Source organism: Thunnus maccoyii, chromosome 24 (genome assembly GCF_910596095.1).
Source record: "Thunnus maccoyii chromosome 24, fThuMac1.1, whole genome shotgun sequence".
NCBI lineage: Eukaryota > Metazoa > Chordata > Actinopteri > Scombriformes > Scombridae > Thunnus > Thunnus maccoyii.
The window spans coordinates 6,858,414-6,883,900 of NC_056556.1; the positions used below are offsets into that span (position 1 = coordinate 6,858,414).

Consider the following 25,487-nt stretch of genomic DNA (forward strand, 5'->3'; position numbering starts at 1 on the left):
TAAAAAATGTATCTGCATTCATATGCATATCTCTGTTTATAGGGATTACACGAAATGTCGTCTGGGCTGTCTCAAGTTGCTAATCGGAGTGTAAACCATGACCAGCGCACGGAAGAGGAAGTCTCGGCCTGGATAACCGTTATCCATTATCCGGATATCCACTGGCTACACCGGAAGCCCTGATTACAAGGTGACATATTTTCACATTTACCTTTAGTGTTATCTAGCCATGCAGATAGTTTTTTCATTTGTTTTTATGTTTCATGTGCCCAGGTTTTGAGATATCTGTCTCAATTCCACAGTTTTAGTTGCTGGGTACTTCACTTTGTTCACCAGCTAGTGGCCAGTTGTGTCTGTCTGCCATTTGGTGCTAGCTAGGTAGCGTACAGTGGGTTTATCAGAGCTGTTATAGCTGGAAACAGGGTTGATGAGAACAGGAAAAGAAACTAAAAGCTCTAAAGCTTTGTTGGAGCTGAGTGATAATTCTGCGTGGGTTTGTCACTACAAGCAACACCTTTCACATTACAGATTGTAACTTGATTCATTTTTAATATAAAATATTGACAAGTGCAGCTTTAAGGTTAAAACTAAATCAAAGCATTATATCCAGAGAAAATCAAGGTACCTTGCTCCACAAGGTGTTAAGTCAAGTCAAGTGCTTTTTATATTTAATTTTCAATAGATCAGCACTGTATGAGATTGTCTAGAAACCACACAGGAAACATTTTTGTTCTTATATTTCAGTTTCAATGTCAGGGCAATGTTTTTGGCTTGAAGAGATCATCTACACTGTACTTTGGCTGCATCCATTTCATGGGTTAATGGGAACAAAGACCTCTCAGTGCAGCAGCTCACCACACTCCGTCAAGTGATCTACAAGAGGAATGAGAGTCCAATAATTCAGCAGCATAAAATATTTAAATCAACCATCATCGACTTTTGAAAGGCATTATTGCAGCCTATATCGTGGGGCTTTTTACAGTCAGAGCTCATCCAGGTTGGGAAGGAATTTCAATATGAATCTGGGGCCAACCACACACTATATTTACACAGTTAATGGCACTAAATCCTTGTTATCATCTCAAGTGGAGTCTTATTTTTAGCAGCCATATATGTTTTATTTCTTCCAGATGGGAGCCGGGGAAGAATTTGACATCAGTACTGTTTCTCATTAAGCCTCTCAGACGGGGTGACATCAGTGGACTTCAATACTCTGTTGTATCGGGATTGAAACACATTGGATTGCTCTGTCAGGAGAACTTTTTGAGGCCCCCCAAAACTATGAAGTGTCAAAGGTCAATCTGATAAATAAATTAAATTTTCATCATTATCATAACTGACCCTCTTAACAGGAACCTGATTTCTAATAGTATTTATTTGCTTTAAACTGTTGCTGTCTGGATTTCATATCCTGAGACATTTCAGCACTTGAACCCTTTGAGATATTTTAGGATCAGAATGTGATAGTTCCGCTACTGTGGGAAAATGTCGCAGTGCAAGGACCTGAATTTCCTTTGCTTAGGCCAGCTATTTGCTCTTACAATAACAACACTGTTCTATCATTATTATTTGTTTACTCAGCTAACCCTTTTTATCTGGGGCAACCCCCCCTTTTAGCGAATGCTCTCACATTCTCCGAACCCTCTGGAAGCCATTTCTCAACCAATAGGCTGATTGAAGTGAGGTAGAGGCTTCATTCTGAGGGGTTACAATAGCTCACCCATCAGATGCCCTCTACCCCTGAAAGCATTAACTTCAGCATGAGCTGTTTACCACGGCATTATACAGCACACACTAGAGCATTCTGCATTGTTCCCCTTGTAGGTCAGAAGTCGGACTGACCGCACTAGTTGTATTATTAATGGACGTGAACGCACAAGAAGAGATCCGCTCCATGGTGGGCTGTATAACATGTATGTTACATGTTGTGTAGGAATAACAGATATGTGGAAAACACACAAACTTGCTTTCTAATGTTTTATTTTACTATAATTACTCATTTAAATATGGATTATGATTTATTTAAGTCATTTATCAAAGGAAATGTGTCAGAAATTCACTGGTTTCAGCTTCTCAAATGTGAGGATTTGCTGCTTTTTCTTAGTTTTATATGCTTATGAATTCAACATCTTTGTGTTTTGGACTGTTGGTCTGACAAAACAAGAAATTTATAGATGTTACCTTGGGCTCTTGAAAGTTTTAGTGTGCATTTTCACAGTTTCCTGACATTTTATACAGTAAAACTTAACGAATTAAGTAGTCAACTAAAAATAAAAATATTTGACGGATTTAATCTGTGAAAAGACTTCTTAACTGCATCCCTAGCTGAATAAAAACTAATCAGTTATCAATGAGTAGCATCTATCTTTCACCGCGGCCTATGTGGAGCAAATTGTGACTTTCCGTATTGTTGTGCTGCAGGTCAGATATTGTTGCCTGTTCACACCGTTTGTGCAACGAGGCCTGAAAGGGACGCGCTCAGTCCGTGTGAATGGAAGCTTGATGAGAAAATGAAGAGCTTTCACCATCACCTCATTTTGGCATTTCTTGCACATAAGAGGTCCATTTACAGTGAAACGTATCCTGAGACCATTCGAATGCTTTCCAGGTTCCCAGTGTACACAGACCCCACGCTGGAGTCAAGCCATGCAAGCAGTAGGGGGAAGTGGGTCAGGGGAGAAAGGCTTAATAATGCACTAATTCAGCTGGTTCGACTTGAGACCCATAACCCCCCCCTCTCAATGCTCTGGCTCAGGCAGGAATGAGACAGAGGAAGGGTGGGGAAGACAGAAAATCCAACCAGGAAATGCCTCCTCAATAAAGCTTGTTTGTATCTGTATGAATTGGAGGGGCAGGGCGGGTTGCAAAATTCATCAAAGAGAAGAAATAGACTACTTTGTTGGGCTGTTAGCACATCTGACCCATTTCCTACGAAATGATGATGAGAATCCCAAAGAAATTACTGTAATAAAATAATCATAGGAATCTTGTTTGCTCTGCATAATTTGCTGCATGGAAATCTACTGGCTCCCCCAGCTGCTGTGCCAGATGGATGTTGGGTCACGGCTCAATAGCCCGCTAGCTGCCACGGGCTCTCACAATAGCCCCTCAGTGACCACCGTGACCACACACAAAGGCAAGTCGTTGACCACTGACACCGCAGACAATCAGCCCTGAGGGTCAAACGCTCCTGTGCAAGAGCATCCCCTCATTCAATCCCGTTCACCTGAGGCTCGGCCCGCCTCATAAAACCCCAATCACTGCTCTGATGTCTGGCCGCACAGAGAGGATCCCGGAAAATCATTGAGCACCACAAGCACATCACCATAAAGTTGAGTTATGGACCCATGAAAGGCATACAGATCATATTATCTCTTTAGAAAGTGACTGAGACTCAATAATGTGAATGGCTCCAGCTAGCCGGATGACTCACACAGACAAATGTTACTACATGCAGATGATATTGATTTTTTCTCATGGATCTTTGGTACAAATGTCTGTCTTTTAATGACAGAGAGCCAATGGTATAAGGCTAGCATCCAAATGACTTCATCTCAATCAATGACTGAACGCACTACAGCAAATGTACAATGAGTCATGTAAAGTTGTTTTGAATCTTACTTCACTTAAAAAAAAAAAAGATGAGATTCATTATTTTCCATTTTAAATTGTTGCAAAATTTCTCTTAAATGCGGTTTTTCCTTGGTTCAAAAGATCAACATTTGTTTCTAGAAATGAAGTTCATCTTCTTTGGAAGAAGGTGGAATTGCACCCTGTTGGCAGGATGAGTATAAAATCAAAGGGTTCATGATGGAGACTTTTTTGCAGCGTATAATTGGATCTCCTGAAATGGCCAATCTTCCAGCCACTGATTCTTTCTAATGGTGCACCATCAAACAGCTCCTGCATGAATTTCCTTCTAATCATAGTAATGGCTCTGCTTTGCACCTCATATTGATACTTGGCATTTGAGATAATGTGAGGACAGTGGCCGTGTTATGATGAGCACTATAAAGCCCTGGGATAACACAATAGGAAACCATGCAGGATTGCAAATTGCTTTAAAAATGAAGCAGGCTTGATTTCTGACCTGCAGGGTGATTGCAAAACTGGAGATGGCCTATGTTAGTGTGCAGGGAAAAGATCAACACGGTCTCCCTATCGGCCCTGACAGCACCCGACTCCTCAAATAGTGGGAGTGGCATGAAGGTCACTGCCTCCTGACTGTGAGGCTGCGGTGTAGCCGGCAGGCGGATGTGGTGAGCTGGACTCTACTCAACTCCCTCTTCCCTCTCGCCGACTTTTTTCGCAGAGCGGAGACAAGGCTAGCGTCAGCCGCAAACGCTTCTGACAGAGTGCATTAGCCACGTCAGAGAAAATCAGGTTCCCTGCAAACAACCCCTTATTATAATGCGACGCACTGCAGCAGTTTGAGGCAAGGCAGATCTCTCGGCTTTTGTTGCATCCGCTCTGGTGCTGTGTTTGCATATGAGCAAGTTCCAGCGCAGGATATTGTGGAGAAACATTTCAGGGAATGGCTCATACTATGAAAATAACCACCGGCCGTTTTCTTTAAAACATGTCAGACAGAATTAAAACCATTTTCTCACGATGAGCAACACAGACCGCAAAGGCTTCTGTTATCAGAGCTGAGAGCACGGAGGCAAGAAATAAACACCCACCTTCCAAAACACACTGAATATCTAATAGAGATACCTTACACACAGGCTCAAACACTTGTCAAAATAGGTTAATGTACCATAATTTGCATTAATTGGGTAAAATTGCACTCTGGGAGGTAATAGGAGCCCATCCTGATTCATGACACGGTAAACTTCCACATGAGGCTGCAAGCTTTCGCCTCAGGGCTCCCACCCTGTGACACATAACACAGCCGGGCAGGTGATCTTTTGTTTGGGTGGGAGACGATGATAAAACATGCACGCAGCGACTCCCAATGTATGTGAGAGAGCGATAGAGAACAGAGAGAAGTGATGAGAGTTTAAAACAAAGAGAAAAAAAGAAAAAAAAAAAGAAAGACAACTGTGCTGCAGGCCTTTTCCCCCCGGTGTATAGGCGATATACAGGAGCGCTATTGTGTTGTCTAGCTCTGCTGCTGGGAGTTGACAGGCCCTTTAATGCTGTAGAGCTGTCTGTCCTCAGAGGCTGTCATCAATGAAAAAGCGCATGGGACCAAGGGGAAGCTCGGTCAGGGCCGGGCCACTGCAGGGGACGCAACCAGCTGGAGCACCTGGTGTTCAGAGCATACACGGAGGAGCGCATGCACACAACTACGCACATGTGGGTTGACCACACGGAGGCTCACGTGATCCCAGACATGTATTTGCGTTTGTGTACACATGGCCAAGCGTGGATACTGTGTGCACGTGTCCACATGAATGCACACATGAAACGCAAGCTCTTTCTGGGAGATTATGTTGTAGCTTAAAGAATGTGCAATGTGCAAAAAAAAAGAATTTTCGATTTTAACAAACATGAGAGGATTCAAACTGAACTTTCTTTACAAAATCTGAGTTTTCAGCACTTAAACTCTACAAAAAAAAGTGGCCAAACCGGAGTTTTTTGTTCAGAATTGACTTATTTTGACAGTCAAGAAGAAAGAATTCACTTTACATAATGTAATGGCAGCTCGAGGAGGTTTCACTGAAGATTTATAGGTTGACAGCGCCTAATCTGCTCCGTCAGAAAAATTTGGAGCCACGGGCAACCATGTTTGGGCAATAACAAGAAAATAGGAGGTAACACAGGAGGTGTGTCTGTGTGTGTGTGTGTACGCCTGTGCAATGGTGTACAAACCCGTGACAACCGCAATCTGACAGCTTCTTGTAGATTTATTTGTAGTTGTTGGAAAAGTGATGAACGCTGAGCAAGAAGACGATCATTCACCTGCACGTCATTAAACTCACATCAAGCTGAACAATTATAATTAGAACCAGTCTTAGGTCAATACATCTGTCGGTGTCTGTCAGCAGTATTCGCAGCCAGTTTCCTGTAAGAGCTGCTTCTTTCTCATTAGCGGAAAACCAACATTCAACAAAACCGACACCTCGCTCTCTGCTGAGCCATGCTGCCCAGAAAACCCGTGTTGCGCACTCACCATGAGTAACAACATGACCTCAATATTTCGGAAGTGTGTTTTTGTGTCTGTTTTGGGTGGTAACGGTGGTGGTGGTGGTGGTGGTGGTGGTGGGAGGAGGATAATCTATGCAAAGCTCTGAAGCTGAAATTCAGCTGTTGAAAGCCAATAAGGCGGTATCAAAATGAGGGCAGAGTTAATTAATCATCTCGGCTTCCTTTTCACGGCCCTCCCGTGACTGTCCCGGGGGCTTGTGTGAGAGTAGTTTTTGTGTGTGTGCGTGTGTGTGTGTGTGTGTGTGTGTGTGTGACAGAGACGGAGAAAGCGAGGCAGGGGAGCAGGAGGGTGGTGCAGGTTGCAGCTGGGGGATATTAGCATAAAGTAATGTGAGCCAGCAGACTGCTGAGCTGCTGTACGCCCGGTTCAACCCTCTTAGGAAAAAACAGGAAACTACTGACACCTGCTTTATTCACTGACCACAGAAAAAAAAAAGAGGGAAGATAATTAAAAGACAGTAGAAACTATATTATTTGCTGATGTTGCACTGATTAAAAACAATTACAAAACTAGAAGAGTGCACTCAGTAGACAACTGAGCGTCCTCCTTGGTTCCAGTAAACAGGAGGATAAACCTCTTAATTTAAACGCTGTTATTTATTTATAACATTTTGTTGTAAGCCACCACACAAAATAAAAACCCCTCCCTACTTCCCTTTCCCCTACCAAACAAAGACGAGTTGAATCTCACTCAGTTGTCCCTCCCTGTTCCCTTTACAGTCAAGATGGTTGTGAAGATAACAAAAAAAACGGGGGATTTAATCATCTCGTATCGTGCTTAACTTTAGTGGATCATAACATATCGGGTATGGGATCAATTTACAGACGCGCCAGTTCGAGATGAGGCCAGATTTTTCTATAGATGTCAGTTTTTGAGCCATGACATGTGGCCTGCGATAGACTTATTTTTAGCGTAGCTGATTGCCAGAAATGCCTTTTTTTCTGCAGTTGTTGATCACTTGCAGCCCCTACCAGCGAGTCAAGAAGAGTGAGGAGTCAGCAGTCAATGGAGATATAAAACACTTTATAAAAGAGGATTTGTGAATCGCTATAAACATGAGAGGTCGTTGAACATGCAGTCATAAACGTGCATGAAAAATATTAGGCTGATGGGTCAAGTAGTATGCGAGATTAGCTAAAGACAGATACACAACCAAGCACATGACCTCCTCCAGCTTTACGCCTGCTGGAGATAATAACACTGTTTTGACATGAGATTGTGAACAGCGTGCACTATATTATAATCCTCATGTAATTATTGACCTCAGTTTACAAGGAGTCATTGCACTTTGTTGTTTTGTTTTAGCAGCAAATGCAATATATATGTGTGTGTGCAGACAGCCATCAATCACCAAGACTCTGGGGAAACCACTGCCAATAAAACTTCACAAAGAGAAAGAAAAATGTTTTTCCAAAGATTTTTTGTTTTGTTTTGTTTGTTTTTCCGAAATCTTCCCCGAGCTCTCGCCACCATCCATAATTAGTTTTAATGCTTTGCAGCTGCGTCAAGCTCATCTCTTTCCTTTGTGCCTTGTATGGTGGAGACAATACTGTCCATCAAAGATCCAGTGGGTTTTTTTACAGAACATAAAAGTTTTTTGAGTATATATAAGTTAGCCACTTTTCCAGTGTGAACAAAATACATACAGAACCTGACAGAAGTTTAAATTCTGTTAAATGTCAGTTAAAGCGAGATTTTGCAAGTTTATTTTCATTCCATATTGAAATGATTGTAAACCGGTGGTTGTCCTGAGATGCTTTATGATGACTAAAGCGGATGACTAAGATATCAAGAGACAAACGGTGGCTTTTGCATTCCCCTCTCTTTTTTTTTTGTTATTGCCACGGGCAGGTTCAGGAGGCTTTTATGTGGAAGCGCAGCCCTAACCGGCGGAGGATGATAGAGAAAGAACGCTCCTGTACTTCTAAGGTGGTTTGCAAACGCCAAACAACATGAAGGACAAAAAAAAAACAGTCTGCACTCACTTGTGGCCTCAGTGCACGTAAGGCTTTCATTCAATTCACAATAAAAAGCAATTTCGAGAGGAAAGAATCTCTTGTGGCCCTGACAAAGCTTTATTTTGATTGAGGCCTTGAGTGCAGGCTCGGTACGGACGTGCGACACGGAAATATGATGGACAACGCGGAACATCAGCTGCAATGCGAACGCTGCATTTTAGTGAAAATTAAAAGAAAAAAAAAGAGAAATCCAGTGATGTATTTTCGCTACATAGAAGTGTTTCAGGCTGGAAAAAGGCTCAGTGGATCTATGTGTGTGTGTGTGTGTATATGTGTGTGTGTGTGTGTGTGTGTGTGTGTGTGGAGGTTTGGGGTTGTTGGGGGGGATTTCTAAACGGAGCACAGGGAGCGATCTGGGCACGCGGAGGAGCGAGAGAGGGAAATAGGATGGAAAAATGCAATCATGCATCCCGGGCCTCTCCAGCTCCTCGTCGTGTGTCCCCCCCACCTCCCTCCCTTCCTCCCTCCCTCCCTCCTCCTTCTCCACGAGCCATTAGTCACTATCCAGCTCCTGTTAATGTAATTAGATAAAGGATATATGGAGTCTCGGAGCTCGGCGGAGACATTTGTCTGCATAATTGCGTCCATGGTGTGGCAGAGGGTAAGAACCCCTGGATTTCCACAAAACACCTCTGGCTCAATAATTCAGAAGAAGTAGAGGGAAGACTCTGGGACGCAAAAGCAAAAGAGGGACAGAGGGAGACACTTGAGAGTTGAGTGAAAAATGAGAGACAGAGAAGCCAGATTGAGACGAAAAAAGAAAAAATCCTTCCTGAAATAATCCATTTTCTTCTTCTTCTTTTTTTTAATCTCTTGAACAAAAAAAAAAATCACTTTTTCAACCTCAGTCAGAAGAGGGATTTAGAGTCCCACATCCCCTCTGCTACACCCTCCTCCAGCTTCACACAACAACAAAAAAATGATACTTTCAGATGTGTTGTCACACGGTTGAAATGCTGCTTTCTCCCCCCCAACATACACATAAACACACACACACACACAAACATCATGGCAACTTACTAATAAACTGTCAAATGTCACAATCCATCTCAACAACTCAGAGTAAATATGTACAGATGGGGGGGTGGGGGGGGAGGCAGGTCCCCTGATTCCAACCTTCTGGAGATGTATCGGAAATGTGAAACAAGCTCAATTCTGGCATGTAATTAGTGGTAGTCGCAGCTTGTCGGCTAGTGACCTACATATGGAGCACGGTCGTATACGCTCCGGATTGCACCGCACGCAGTCAGGATCTACATTCCCGTGCGCTTGACGGGCATGGACACACACGGTGACGGTCCCGAGAGCAAAACTGAAGCTGCGGATGACATGCAGAACAGTCAAGAACCTAAACATATTCAATTTACAAAGTAGAGAAGCAGCAAATCATCACATTTTAGAAGCTCAATCCTGTTAATGTTTGTTATTTTTGCTAAAACACTTACTAGAATTGTTGCAGATTGAGCACAACGTACATAAACACAGCAAATTTCTGTGCCTGCAGTCTATATATCATAATGTGACAGAATGACAGATGACACATGCAACAAAAAGGTTTATATACTGCGTGCACTCACCAAATAAAAACTTGCATGTACTTCACTTGCTTCCTGATGAAATTTAACCCCCCCTTACAATCGTAACCCCCCTGCCCTGCACCTCTAACCTAGGGCAATTCCTGTCTCCTGTCTGGGGGTGCAAGCGATGTTAGTTGGTTGTGGATTTGGGCGGACTGGAGGGCAGGATGTTAGCCTGATTATCACCCAGTCAGACCTACTTCCAGCTCCAGACAGCCTGCCTCCTGCCCCAGATACCTCCTCGAAGGATGGAGAGCTGGAAGGGATGGAGGGACCGGAGGGCAACATGCACTATGGACCGAGACTCACCGCCAGCAGCTCCAGCAGGGGAACGTTTCGGATCCTCCCGTAGACCGACACGGTGGCGTGGTCCCCGAACTGGCTCATCCTGCGTTCCGGTTCCCCCCTTCTTATCGCTCTCTCTCTCTCTCTGTTTCACGTCTGCTCTTCTTCCGCTTCGTTCCCCACTTCTGCCCTAGCTGCCTTGCTGGGTCTCAGCTGCTGCCTGCCACTGTGCGTATGCGTGTGTTTGCATTCTGCGGTGTGTGTGTGTGTGTGTGTGTGTGTGTGTGTTGGAACGATGATGCAGCAGGCAGTCGTGCAGCCTTGGCAGCGAAGTGCCTCGTCTGAATTCTCGTCTCTCCTCGGCAAGGCCACATCAGCTCTTGTCAATATTTAACCAGCAAGTCAAGTCGGATAAAATCACCTGGGCAAGACCAACTGTGGTTTGCTGCCCAGAAAGTGTGTTTGCGTGTGTTTTTATGTGTGTGAACCAGTGAATGGCTGGTATTTGTGCATGTCTGTGTGTGTGTGTTAAGACATAAAACATTAACACATGTCTAACTGACTCCTGGTTGGCTGTTTCTTCTCTCTCTGCGACTCTAGCTTCGGTCCAAAACTCACACTCGGTCACGATGTGGCTTCTGAACACTGGCCACTTCACTATTACCACCACTGGTGCCACTAGGGGACACCTAAGACAATGTAAAGAGGGAGCTTGGCAAGAAAAAGAGAGAGAAAGTGCGCGTGCGTTCATGCAGCTGACTGGCAGAGCGAGAGGAGTATCAAACAGCCAATGAAAGGACTCCTTGACATTCGCCTCAGGAGTGTTTTCTCCTGTCTCATCCACAGCGCAGCGCCTCAGTTCGACATCAAACACGCTGTGTGACTCGCAAGCTCTGGCAGGAAAACAGGGTATCTTAATCCAACCACTTTGTACTAGTCTATACACTTTACACCGGGAAGACACAAGAGTTGATTTGTCGGTGGCACGTAGCAGTTTCACATGATGAGCAAGCAAACAGGACAAAACTTTCACAAAATCTCCAGATGATGATACGTGATGATCAAAAGCACTGTAACAGCTACAAAATTGACCTTGTGGTGAGATTGTTTTCAAGAATGAAGTTCAAGAATGAACTTTGAACCTCAGATTGCAGGTTCCATTTCATTCACAGCACTCTGGTTAAGTGGGCTGTACAATAGATAATGACAGTTCTCTCTTTTCAGACTGGAAGATGTGGAAGCTGTTGTGGAAATATTGTCACGTTTCTCCCGAAACCGTCTACCAAAATTGGTTTTTTGAAGTTTATGAGGTTAGAAAAGTCTGTGCAGCTGCAAAATCACACTTGGTTTTTGCTCCAAAATGCCATGCTGTCATATATATTAAAGCACTCCATCATCTTAAAGTTTGCTGATTGGTCTGGTTCATATCTGACTGGATGAACTGATGTTTCCAAAACTGTACTCTTGTACAAAAAGCTGAACTTGCAAGTCTGGTTGTACCTACCTGTGACCAATACCAAAAATCTCTCTGCTAAGATGATCTCCAAACATGTTTTTCTCTACTTTAACATAGCAGCAGCACCTTGTCTATGAATATTGTGACACGACTTGAGCTCCACTGACCCATATAAGCTGCGTTTCCTCCCAGAGAGGATTGAGCTTGTGACCTGTAGCTATCATTGTGATTGATGGGAGTTGAGTGGCAGGTGGTGCTCCTGCTCAAACGGAGATTACGAACTCATCAGTCCGCAGCCGCCTGGGCAAGCCTCTCTGAGGAATTTATGACATCAGCGACAGTAGCTTCACATTCAGGTTGTGTAAAGCACACTCAGGTGTTTGCAGGTGTAAGAATCAACACCTTTGCGTCGCTTTACTGGAAGTGACTAATTGTTTTCCATCATAGAAGGTTCCACCTAATCTTGAGACCAACAAATGACTTTACTGAATAGTTGGATTGAAACTAACGCCACCAGTCATCTGTGCATCAAACCAGTGTAAACCATTATACAACGCAAGTCAGGCAGTTCATGGACAAACATAATGAACATGCTATTACTGAAATGAGCAACCATGTCTATATAATAAAGATTGAGATTTTACTAATGCATCCTTTAGCAATTTAGAGACGCTTCATTTGTCAGTGAGAAGGCGTCATGACACTAATAACCATATAATGATTTTGGTCTGGGATGGCCAGAAAATTGAATCTGGGGAAGAGTGACTGACTAGTTTGGTAATACATCCTTCGCCAATAAGTTCATTTGTCAAAGCTTCAATGAGATTAATGGTAAAATAATATAAAAACCCTAATAAATTAAGAGCAATTATTGTGCTTTGGAACGGCCGTAAGACTACACTGAGGCAGCAATTACAAAATAATTCACATCATTTATCAAGTTAGAAACTATTTGCAAATTACAAGGCACTGAAATTCCACAGTAGTTGCGTCAAGGTATGTAAGAATGTGCAAAAATAAAACCATTCCTAACCCCCAACCTTTTTAGTTTTAACCTCTAACCCTTTTAAAAACAAAGAGGTCACCAGGTGCGAGGAAGCATCACTCCTCTCTGTGAACACCTGGGAACTTACCTTGCGAGCCCGACCAGTATAGCCTCGACCGAGTGAGACATCCGCCCTGGAAGGCATCTATTTTGCCCCCATAACGAGTCTCACAGTGTCCTCGGGCAGCGCTCGCACACAGACGCAAGCTAATTTGCATGAAGAAATGCTCCCACGTCTCAACGCATGTAGGCACACGTCCACCGATTCATGCAAATGTTGGTACACAAACACACTCGGTCGTCATCAATCAACCCGATACAAAACAAACAAGTGAGGGCTTGAGCACTTACATGGAGCCATGTATCAAATGTTAGTTTTAAAGTGGTTTCTGTATGTATTTACTCAGTGGTCGGAGCTAATGCGGAAACATGTAAATATTTCCCCTCGGAATGGGCAGGAAGTGATTCTAGACTCATTATGGCAATTCCCAGACCATCAACTAACACAGTGTCCCACACAACTACTAAAGCTGGGGACAGACCTTAAGATTATTAAAGCCTAAAAAGCCTCGACAACCAACACATACGGACTGTTTTCACCAAAATTTAAATGCTGCAATTTCCGCAGAAAAGGCAAAGAAACTGCTAAAGCAAATTGCGCTAAAGCCCTACGTAGAACTGAGAAGAAATATGGAGTAGGAGTCATGTGATCAGCTTTAAATAGCCCAACAATAAAATGTGTGTCCCCTCTTTGGGAGACCTCTAAAGAATTTATAGAAAGACACCTAGATCAGTAATCCAAACAACGAGCCTGGTTCCCCCCACATTTTTAATTCTGCACCGAGCATGAAAGAGCTCTCTCAGATCCCGGCTGAGGGTTTGGCTTGGAGCCTGATGAGGAGGATGTGATCACAGGGCGGCCTCTGTGCCGAAGAATAGACAGGACACGCTTACCACCGCGCCACCGCACCCACCTTCTGCCTCTCACACCCACGCCCCGGTCTGCCAGGGAGGCCATAGAGGGGAGGCTGTCCCCACCCCAGCTGCAAGGTGAGGAGGTGCCCTTCCTTTTGCTGACAGATGCAGCCCCTCCTCAGCCTCCTCTTTCTGTCTTTCTCCCACCGTACACTGGGGTCTTAATCTGCGTGTCCAATCCTGTTAGCTACCCTCTGCCAGTTCTGCCTTGTTCAAACCCCCGAACCTGCGGTGCCAGCGTTGGATCCGAAGATGCTGCCTCATCTGCATATGATAAACAAACATCCCTAGAGATGGAGTTTCCATGCCAGGTGGACGAGGTTAACACCCTGGGATAAGCTCTACTGTCTACTGTGTGAATCATGTTTGAGTTTCTGTGCTGAGATAGGTTTCAGTTTCAACACAGGCTACCCAAAATATACTCTGTTGTCAGTTAATTACCAAAAGATATATCATCCTTTTGTTACATAAATGTTTATTATTGAATAAATATAGATGTTAATTTGTTAATCTGGAGTTAAAGGTTCATTCTTGACCTTGGAAACAGTTGTCATGGCGTTTTCTGAGCATTTTAAGGGAAACTCATCCATCTTTGCTTATTAAAATAATATTAAATAAACTGAATTTGGTAAATCTTATGAAAAAAACAACAACATAACTCTATGCATGTACTGCGGCTATCCATGCAGAGTGTTCAGTGCTACCAAAAACATTGGTTTCTCACTATGTCTACAAAGCAATGTGACATAAAAGAAATAACGACATGTGCCCAACCAAATGTATGATTGCTTCTCCATGTGAAATAGTTAACGTTGGTTAAAAAAACCCTCTTAAACAGCTCTTAAACAGCATGTTAGTGAGCCCAAAAGTTATATGCTTGTGCCTACCCAGAGTTTTCTTTTTGTGGTATTAAAAAAAAAATCAAGCTTTCACATAACTTCCTAAATATTGGATATTTACCCTCAAAGCCAGTGGCATTTCTTAGTAGATTTCTTGTGTTGTATGTCAATGTTAACCCATTCCGATGATTCAAAAGCTGCTGTTGTGACTGCATTGTTTTCCTCCACCAGTTTCTCATTGTGGATAATCCATTGTGATTGGTTAATTGTCCTCACCTGTGTGGGAAAACCACTTGGCTCTTTATTTTGCGTCACTGGTGTGTTGTTCTGGTTTCTCAGAGGACAGCCTGAGGCAGAAAGCTTAAAGTTAAGTGTAATGCAAAAGCACCATTGGCGTGGAGTCTTCTCTACTTGTGAGATATGCACAAACTTTAATTTCAAGATATTTGACACCTAAACTACACATGAATATAATTGCAACTTTTAGGGATGTTTGTCTAAGGGGAGACTGAGGAAATTAAAAAGAAGTGCATAACAACTTGAGGGCAAGTGTAAACATCTGATCTGATCACACTTTTTAGTGTGATGTGATTAAATTTTAAGTATAAAAGTAGCATAATCAAAGCCTTATTCCTAGTGAAATAGAAACACGTCATGTTTTCAGCATCGTTCTCCTTCTAATCGAGCCGAACAACAACTGTTTTACTCCTTGACTGTGTGACTCTTATCTTGATAAACTTCCTCACACAGAAAGGTTCCGAGTGTTTGATCCAGTGGGGTGATAACACTGGCGGATAGAGAGACGATTGTCTTCTCCTCGTCCCTGCAGACCTGAGTCCTCTCAGAAAGGCCTTTGTGTCCCTGGTGCTGGGCTCTTTGAGGGGAAACCACACGGTGAATAGAGATTGGCGCGAGCGCTTATGTTCAGGGAACAACGCATGTGACTCCGAACGCACGCGGCCCCTGTATCAACTTTGATCTCCATCATGATTGGAAGAAGAGAGTTTGTAATTGGCCCCTCAACTCAAAGGGCACAAAGGACGGTCTCATTGGACGAGGGAAAATGGACGTCCAATTATAAGAGCTGGCACAGTGCCCTGAGCAAGAGGGGACACACACAGAGCACAAACTCAGTGTCCTTCTCACTAGAAAGTAAAAAGCCTCCTCAATCAGTTTGGAACTGACCCAAAGACTTTTATTTTCCGACTGATTATTAAAGCGTATCCGAGCGACGGGCGATAAACCCTTAGTCACTAAAAATAACAGTGTTTACAGCCTACGTTCAGCAGGCAAATGTGATGTTTTTTATGCCTGACCAAGGATCATTACTGAGGCATGTAACATACACACAACTTGTGACATGGGTCAGAGATTTCAGCGCACATTAGCGCACATCAGTATGTCAGAGGCAGGCAGACGAGATGGTTCACATGCCATGCTGAGACTAAGCAGGTCAGCCAGAATGCTTGGCTCAATATAACCCAAAGCAAACTGTGGTAATCTTTTGCTTTAATCACCTGAAATAAATATCCACTCAAATCCTTGCCAGTAAACAAACGTTCTGACATCATGTAACAAACATTCATATTGCGCAAATGAAGTCTTGTGTCTTTACTACACGTGATGCCGAGATCCATAAAATATGATATAATTGCCCTAATAAAAACACAGACTAAGTATTAACTGGGGGCTGCCAAATCTTGTTTCTTGGAGGTTGGAAAAACAGACGAGTGGCTCATATCAAAACAGTCTCGACCATTATTAAACCAGTTTTACAAGCGGATGGAGGCCGCTTAGTCTTATCCACAGCGTGTGGTTAGATATGGGGGAAGCCTCTGGGTTTCAGACTGGAGTCTAGGGAAAAGCCAATGTTGTAATTGCTCCTAGTTTGCTCATGAGAGAGGAGGAGACGGTTCCCATGATACAAGAGGAAGAAAATGCCACCTCCTCTGCCTCTCAAAGTCAGCGAGTGTCCCAGAGTTTGCCGGGTTCCCACACCCTGCAGCCCCGTGGCTACCCACGTGGTGCTTCCAGGTATGTGTGGTATGTCACCTGCACGCCGAGGGAGCTGTCACAGACCCGGCCGGAGGCTGGTACTCCCCTGCTGAGAAACTTGATTTAAAACACTCAAGATGAAGTGTGAGAGACTGAGTGCTCTGAGAGAGGAGAGGAGGCGGCTGCTCCGAGAAGAGTCTAAATCTTTTTATGTAACTGGCTCCCACCCAAATTGTCCAATCAGCCTCGGCCTCAGAACCGCACTTTACGCCAGTTACTCAAGAATCAGGCTGACACACTGAGCGAGCGCTGAGTGAGCGCTCGTCCCCTGAGCTTGGCATCCTGCGCTCACATGGCGTGAGAACGGGGGCCCACGCTGAGGACGGCATTGTCGGTGGATTTCTACTGTATAATTACACTCAATTAGTTTGAGCTGCTCAGTAATAATATCAAACCTCTCCATTTGTCTGCCTGACGATTGTGGGAGCCAATCAGATTAGACTGAGCATTTCTTCCCATCCCAGCTACAGAACTTGCTCCCCTGCTTAGTTTTATGCCTCCATTCTGCATTGTAACAACCAGCTGTAATGGGCTGTTGGGGGGAGACGATGGAGGAAATCCAATCTTGCCAAGCGGACTCCATGCTGGCTTACCATCTAATTCATTTGCACTTAAATTTAGCATAAACTAAACTAATTTGTCTGTTTTGGGGAGTTTGTTTCTTGTTTCTGGGACAAGTTTACTGTTTAACTTTTGCCAGTGGCGAATGGGCCAATGAAACAAGTTGCAGTCTGATATAACAGCATGGCAACGAATCAGCACGTAAAATACTTTATACAAGGAGGAGGCTTGACAAAAGCCAGGGGGATTTAGCAAAACCCAAATACTTTGGAGATAAACAGGAAAGCACTACCACATGCTGTTTATTCAATACAACTCACAACTATGCAGCAAGCGTTTAATCAGTAATGTGGAGAACTTGATTATTAACCCTCCCCTGCAGAGTGTTTTCAATTTGGCCTTTTGTTGTCAATTATCGCTGAGCATGATTGCACTGCTGCACACATTATAAATGTTGGCAGGGAAAAGGGTGTGGAAGAGAAAACAAGGACATGCTCGCAACAATTAAGGCATCCTTGGGTTGATGAATATTTCTTCACGGTATGATGAAATGCATTAGACACCACGTCTATGGATCTCTTTTGTTAAAATTGGAAGTGAGACGCAGACATTTAGCGATCGGTGGAGACACAGATCAAAACAAAGCTAAGAAGACTGAGATAAGAAGTGCACTTTTGGCAGTGATGAGCTTACAGTATGCTCTGTCCTTTCCAGTCCTTTCATTAAGGTTGAAGGTAGAAGCCGATGCAGATGTGATTACACCCCAATCAGAAAGTTGCAACAAGTCTTTTTCAGAGAACCAAATAAGGAAGGCTTACATCGCCTAAATTCTAACTTTCAAAGACCAGGAATCCGACAGTCACACCCGCTTTCAACAGCAATTAGCCATCAAACGCCAATCACCTCTGTGTTGACAGTAATGGAGGCGGTGTGCGGGCATCAAAGAGATGAGAGAAAGTTGGATTCATACTTGGATCGAGTTCAAACGACAAGCCGACCGGGGACGGATATGCATCAATTGATGGGACTCCACCTATATGTCCACTCAACCTTTTGGATTCTCACGGGATGCAGCTCACAACAGGAAATGCAAGTTTCTCTCTGTTGAGTTCTTGTACCAAACAGGACTTCCACTGTGTATTTCTCCCCCTGACTGTGACGACCTCCCACCCACCACCATTGGCAGATTACCCTCCACTGCCCTCAGCTGACAAATCAGCAGGTTATTTCCAACACAGTTTCATTTCTCATTCTTTTACCTCCATAGATGGATTAAACCCCTGTGATAGCCTCTACTGTATATGATAGACCCCTGACAGAGCTTCCTCGGTGACCTAGTTAAAGCCTACTGTCAGCCGCTAGCAGCTCACAGACGGTCCGCGGCCATCGGGCTCACCGTGCGCGTCCCTGCATGACGAAGAGAAGCTCATCTACAGGCGGGCATCAAATGATAAAAATAAATAGAGGCACAGAATCAGCCCAGCAACACAGCTGTTATGTAATGCAAATGGTGCCCCAGTTACTCGCTCGCACTCTGTCTGCCCGCGTATCCCTGAGCTACATAACCTGATCCAGATTAGATGGTCCGACCAAACCTATTTAATGTGACAGGAGAGGAGCGCTGTAATGAAACACATCAATAAAATGCTGATAATGCTGACTCAGGGTCCGCTCCATTCACTTTGGAAAAAAAAAAAAGTGCGAGGCCACACATAAACGCACTCTAGATAAATCAAACACGCACAAAGACATTAGGTCAATTACTTATTTGAATTGAGCCTGAAGCTTTGAGCAGCTTTGAAGCAAACACACCCAGGAAAATTCCCTTAAACCTAGCCTGCATACATTGAGGAAACATATGCTGGCTCAATGCATTATACATGTGTGAGGTGGTGGTCCAGACTGACATTCAAGCCCTATGTTCACTAAATTACCCATACACGATTGATAGAGGCTTTGTATGAAGCTAGGCCATGTAATCCATCCAAAGAAGAGCAGACATAAATATTTTACCTGGTCTTCAGCTGACATATGGTATTTTGTCTCGAGCTTCGTGTGCTAGTGTCAACTGAAAATCTGTCAGGGGCGTCCCCTGTGGAAAATCTCTCTTGTTCATCATCTTAACAGGCCATGAAACACATGGAATGCTTAAAATGTGCGAAAGCAACCAAAACAAGGCCGACCATTTTCTGGATGAAACGCAAGCGTAATCGTCCACGGAAAATGGAGACAACCTTGTGACAAAACTGAGTGAGGAGCAATTTGTTGAAATACTGGATCACACAGGGGTCATCTGTCCGGGTCGTACACCATGTTACATGAAGCGCAAGTCCATTAATTCAGAGGCACCGGCCCAAAGTGGTTCACAGGTGACACAGAGGGAAAACCAGAACATGAAAGCTCATGCCTGTCGTCTGACGGAATGTCAGAAACCGCCTCTTGTGTTTTCTCAGATGCCTGAAAAAATAAATGTATCTGAGGCTCATATCCTCCCAGGAAAAGTGGTGTTTACAGGACTTAGTAGGTTTATCTGTGCCAGGGCCAGCAGGGCCACGAGGGCCTGAGACATCACGTCCCCCATCAGCGCTGGAAGGATAAAGACACAGGTTTGAGTTTTTTAGAGAAACTTAAACTCAGTGGCCTCAAACTAAGTGACTCGTGGCTGTACAAAGGCCGATTTGACAAGTTTGTTTCACTGTGTTATCAACCCACAGCTTCGAAAATGATTAAACACAGCATGGAGAGTAGCTAGTGTGTGTCATTGTGTGTGTGTGTGTGTGTAATCTGTACTGTATATCACTCTGTTACTGTGTGATTTACCCTTTAAATTGCTGTAAATTGAAGTATCCATTATGATTTTGACAACAGAATAAATGCTTTTTCCGGTTAAATAAAATTATTTAAAATCAAGTATTATTGACAGAGAATATGTCTTGTGTAATGTGCAGAAAATTAACCACTCGTGGGTGTCATATTTCCTGTCTTTACTAGCAAAGAAAAATGTGTAAATGTTCATATTTGCAACAGACTTCTTCAACTTCAAATTTGCTACACCATTCATGGCTGCTCATGCCATGGAATCAAATCTGCACACTGCCACCGGATCTATGCTGGACCTTTCCCAAAATGCTCCGGGCTTCCACATGTCCCACTATTAAAACAACCCAGCACCCTTATGCTACTGCTGCTCCGAGTGAGAATAAATCATTAGGAGTGCAAAGAGTGAGGGGAAGAAAGAAGGGGAAAAAAGATAAAGACTTGAGTGATGATGCAGAATGTGAGAGAAAGTGAGAGCCGAATGAGTGCAAAATAAAGGCAAGAGAGAAGGCGAAAAGAAGGGAAAAGTGGAAAAAAGAGGGTAAAAATGCATGCATGGATAGCTGAGTGGACAAATGTGAGCATGCTGAATCATAAACCCATATCACAAATATGACCTAGTTACATTCTCACAGTAAATCAGGCCGCCTTTTATCCACTGAAAGCAATTACAGCTACAGTAAATCTCATATCCAGCAATAACTGTTAATGACAGTAGTAATGTTGGAAAAACAAAGTTCAGGAAGCCTTTATGAATTACACAGACATCAAATAACAAACCAGCGCCGACCACATCGCTATGTAATCGTCCACTGACAGGAAGTTACACATTTACAAGGCTGTGTACACCGCTGTGAATAAATTATAAATCAGGGAGACTCCTCTTGTCTCGCGGAGAGGATTCAAGTGTGTCATTCAAGTGTGTGCTCCTTCTAGATTCACTCTCATGTCTCAGTTTGAACAGAGAATAATTGACAGGCTTGGGGTCTTTTGTGCACCAAATTAAAAGGAAAAAATGCACTTTCAAGATTTTTCATACAGCTGAAACTATTATTGATGTTCTGCGGATTATAGAAGCTAATATGTGATGAGCTGTATGTGTCTATGTTACCTAAATTCATGTCTTAGTAAGTGATGTCCTACATTTCCCAGAAGGCCTTTTTTGAGATCCAGTGAGAGGCAAAAAATGTGTTGGTATCACTGAGGGAAAAACACTTTGCGAATATTATGTAATGTAACGTCACCGATGTAATGTTCACAAGGAAGAGCGACACATAAAAATCAGGGGAAAAACAATGTAAATGTTGTGCAGAACCACGAAAGGCAGCTCACAAGAAGCATTCTGGCATGTCAGCAGTCATAAAAGTCAGGGTCACGTCATTAAAGTATGTTTCGGCTTCATTTAAGTGTGATAGGCAGACATAAAAACATAAAAATGCCCCGGAAACGCAGCTTATAATTGCTTATAATATTGCTTAATTGTTTTATTGTTTCAGTATTTGTACTTCAAACCTCTCACACGGACGCTGCAGTCTCTTAAAAGCTGCCATTTAATCTACAATAAACTTGTCCTCGATGACTTCAGAATTTCCTACTTTATATCAAAATCTATTTTAAGGCTCTTGATTTATTATTTCCTGTGCGATGACTGAACCGTATGCACCAGTGTGGGGGGTTAAGCTTCTTTTACTCCCTTGCAGACACAACACAGCAGCCAGTGTATGGCTGCACTTGACATTCCAAAGAGGCACTTGTAAGCAGATTCACCGTCAGTTAACCCTCGGCCAAAAACAAGTTTCCACTCCTGTGATTCGCGAGAACGTCCCGGCATAGAGATAAGTCTGTCAATCACCGGCGGCAACAGCGTGTTTCACAAACACAGTCGTGGGAGGCTGTTTTTCCTCTCCGCTGCTTGACACTTGGATGGGTGTGCGTTTGTGTGTGTGCGTGTGTGTTCGCATTTTTTTGATGGGTAGAGTGAAAAAGTCTTCCATCTACACTGTGTTCATAAGAGGCTTTATATTGGCTCCTCTAAACACTCGACATACTGTAAGTGGATCTTTCCTAGGAAAGATTTGTCTGGACACAGGAAGTGAAGCATTTTTCATTCCCAGCAGATGGAATAAACAAAAAAAAAAAAAAAAATAGAGTGGAAAGTCGGCCATGTATGAAGAGACAAAAGAGCGCCACCTGCAGAACCTCAAGCATAAAAATACTGCCTCACTAACAGCTGCTGCTTTGTGGGAAGTGCAGTCCAAACAAACAAAAGCAATGACAGCATAGACCACAGACAACACAATATAAAAGAAAACACAAACCCCATGGATTACCAATGCCTTTTGGTGATTTGAGAGAAACATTAGATACAGTTGTAGACATTGGAGAAAGTATAAAAAAGTATATAAAACTCTACAAACACCCAACCATTTTTAGTTACAAGTAGCTTAAATGATTGATTTCCAAAAACATTTCCTGCTTGGGGATAAAGTGCATGTTTCAGCAATACATCATCAAGCCAAAAAAAAAAAAAAAGACATTCCACAATGTCTGTTTCCTGACTAAGTGACCAATTCAACAGACTGATAGTGTTGTGGATTGACTCACCGGTAGGCTGCTGTCGAGAGACAACCTCTTTAACTGGTCTCTCTTCAACTCTCTCCTCTCCAGGTGTCTGTTCATGGTCCCTCTGCCCTGCAGCGGTCCACACACCTGGGAAGCCCTGGAGGGAGGGGAAAAGGGGAGGAGTGGAGGACAGAGGGAGAGGGAGAAAGTCAACAAGGAGTACCTTACGTCCGGAAGGTCACGTTTCCGCTGTTATAAGGGCTTTCACCTTTTACATGAGATCAGAGTCCAAGTCTAGACCAGCAGAGGCAGCTGTGTCATACATATTCAGCATATTCACCGGAGCAGCCGTTTCCCTCCCATTTCTGGTCCGTCCTCTTCGTTCTATACATTCCTTCAACGTTCTTTCTCTCCCATTTCTTTCAGTTTCTAATTCACTGCCTTTACTTTAAATTCAAGCCGGTAAGGAAGTGGAAGCGTGAACCTCTCCTCGGGCCTGACAAGACTCTGGAAACATAGCGCTCCAGCTAAATCTTGCTGCTTGCCCTCAGCGTCACCCAGGCATCCCGCCCTCCGACCCAACCCAAAAACCCAAGCTTCAGCCCTTTGTTTTTCTAGGCTTCTCCAAACAGAGCTGGGAACCAGTCCGACCTGGCCTGACTGAGGCCACAGCAGAAGATAAACACTTCACTTCACGCATACTACTCCTTTACAAAGAGCTTGGGCTCCGGGCTCACTGTGGTTGTGCACATAGTAATCACACACTTCCTCATTGGTGAAGACAGGGTCAAAGGTCAGATGATGGACGCCTCGGGGTCAGAGACCCCTGTCTGCGCAACACAACTCGTATTACCATATGCATGTATGGATGGATGAATCCTGGAAGCGTTTTTATGTAACCACGATAGAACTAACACCTACAAACGCACGTAAGAGTACACCAGTATAGATCAGGCACATTGAAGCAAGACTTATTGTTTTATTTCAAACACAACACAAAAACTGTTCATAATCATACAAAGATATAAACAGGTATTGATTATTAAAGTCTTAATAACAATATTCTCGAGTGTGACCTCCCTATATTTAAAAGATATGTTAAATAAAATGGATGGGCCATTTGGCTTGTGGTAGGTGTGGGTCAACTAGTGTTATGTGTGATGTTGTGGATGTCTAGAAGATCCACTGCCATCATCGAGACCACTCTCTTCGAGAAACTGTCAGGAATTCCTAGTATAGCTGTTCAAGAGAGCATCCATCAAACTCTTCATCTCCATTTGGCTGGGATTCCCCTGCTAAAGGCTGCCTAAAGAATGTGTCCGTCGCAGTGTTTCATCGACCAGGACAGTACTGGACTTCAAAGTCAAATGGAGCTAGCTGGGCTACCCAGTGTTGTTCAATGGCTCCTAGCTTTGCTGAGTTCAAGTGACACAGAGGGTTGTTATCTGTTACTACAGTGAACTTGGACCCCAACAGATAACCTCTAAATTTCTCCAATACAGCCCATTTGAGAGCAAGGAGCTCATGCTGCTTCAGTTTCTGTCATTTTTCTCTGCACTTCTCAACCTCCTACAGGTTGTTTCCCTCTCTGCAACTGATATGGGATTTGTAACGCCTCTAGTCCTAACCAATGATAGTAACAGGGACACTAATATCTACCTAGGTCCGGGGAGTGGTATGCCTTGAATAATTCACAAGAGGAGTTGGTGTTGAGTTGGACAGTTGGCAGTTTTATTGCCCTACAGCAATAACACAACATATACAGCACTGATTTTTGTATATAAAAATTTTTATATAAAATATAAAATAACAATTAATATTGTAGGAAAAGAACAAGTCTCTTCTGAGTTGAAACCTTCAACTAATTTGGAGTTTTGGAATTTGAGATCCAAAGAGTTCAGTTCCTGTCCTTGTGTGTGTTGAATGTACTACTACTACGACCCTGGTAGAGCTAATGGTTTGTACGTGTTCGTATCTTTTGTCTGAACAGATGAATCAGGCTTGTCAGACGCTTTCTGTGGACAGATTCTATGGTAGGCCACACCGCTTCCACGACCATCCACAGTCTCACTGGGCTGGGCTCACCATCACAAAATCCTCCAGATTCTATCTGTTACTTCAAAAAACCAACCTATACAAATAGTGTAGAGTAAAAGGTATTCTGTTTGCTTTCTGTTTCTAACATTGGACCTCATTAACTTCTTCATTTAGAACATCTCATAATTTATAACCAACAGCTGAAGATATACTTGATTACAATGAGATGAATTGCCATATATCACAACAATTAAAATTAATGAATGAATTAAAATTCTATCTTTTTTTGACCATTTTTTAAACTGTAACAATCCTTTTTAAACCTCATTTTAGTATGTTCCACCTTAAACATGAATATGAATTGTATTATCACTACTATCTTACTTAACAAGTATATTTTAAATAAATGATTGAACCAAAATAAGTTCAATCACAATGTACTACACACCAATGTATAATAGTGCTTCAAACCATTAAAGTATGTTAATCCCACAAAAACTTAATGGCTTTAATAATCACAAAATAAGTGCAATGCACCTTTAATGCTTCACCATGCTATCAACTGTCAACTAACCAGAGTTAGCAATTAGCTTAGCGATTAGCGTTAGCTTAGCTATTAGCATTAGCGATCGTTTTAGGGCATTAATACAATGATGCATTATGCACCAAATTACGCTGGAAACATTAGACAACATTCTCATAACCCCGACTGGGTTTCATGAAAAGTATCTGAACTTAAACAGCAAGTATAATGTAATATCTTCTCACAGTGGCTAGTGATTACCTTAGCGTTTAGCATTAGCTGGCTACTAGCAAAGACATTTGTGCTTCAACTCACTGGACTCGGCCTCCCTCATGTTCACAGCTGGGATTCTGATAAAAGAACAGCTTATTAGCGTTGCTATATCGAAATAATCATAATTTTGGGACTATTTTGTGGTGTTTCATACCAACAAATGCTTAGTTGATTCGCAGCATGTTTACAGGAAGATACCTCCAGCAGAAATGAAATGATGACTGCATGTAGCACTCTCTACCGCTTTAGATGCACAGACAGTGTATTGCACTTCCCTTTAGGAATGCATAGAACTGCACTTCTGACATAT

General features: G+C 43.1%; 1 protein-coding gene and 1 long non-coding RNA gene across 6 annotated transcripts in view; one reads left to right on the top strand and one right to left on the bottom strand.

The window, feature by feature from the left end:
- LOC121891792 (nck-associated protein 5-like) overlaps nucleotides 1-25,487 on the bottom strand; it is a 136,125-nt gene that overhangs the window by 102,242 nt on the left and 8,396 nt on the right. The window contains exons 1-3 of one of the 5 annotated variants that reach the window (XM_042404363.1): nucleotides 25,332-25,421; nucleotides 25,220-25,254; nucleotides 22,387-22,501 (exon numbers count right to left, since the gene is read on the bottom strand). In XM_042404363.1, the coding sequence (XP_042260297.1) occupies nucleotides 22,387-22,461 (75 nt within the window). In that variant the 5' untranslated portion in view covers nucleotides 22,462-22,501; nucleotides 25,220-25,254; nucleotides 25,332-25,421. Of the gene's footprint in view, nucleotides 1-22,386; nucleotides 22,502-22,612; nucleotides 24,380-25,165; nucleotides 25,255-25,331; nucleotides 25,422-25,487 lie in introns of those variants that run through there. The other 4 variants (XM_042404361.1, XM_042404359.1, XM_042404360.1 and 1 more) reach the window with 4 other exon arrangements.
- Nucleotides 13,167-14,020, top strand: LOC121891795. Its single transcript, XR_006094160.1, has 2 exons — nucleotides 13,167-13,585; nucleotides 13,698-14,020. It is a non-coding gene; the product is annotated as an uncharacterized LOC121891795 (long non-coding RNA).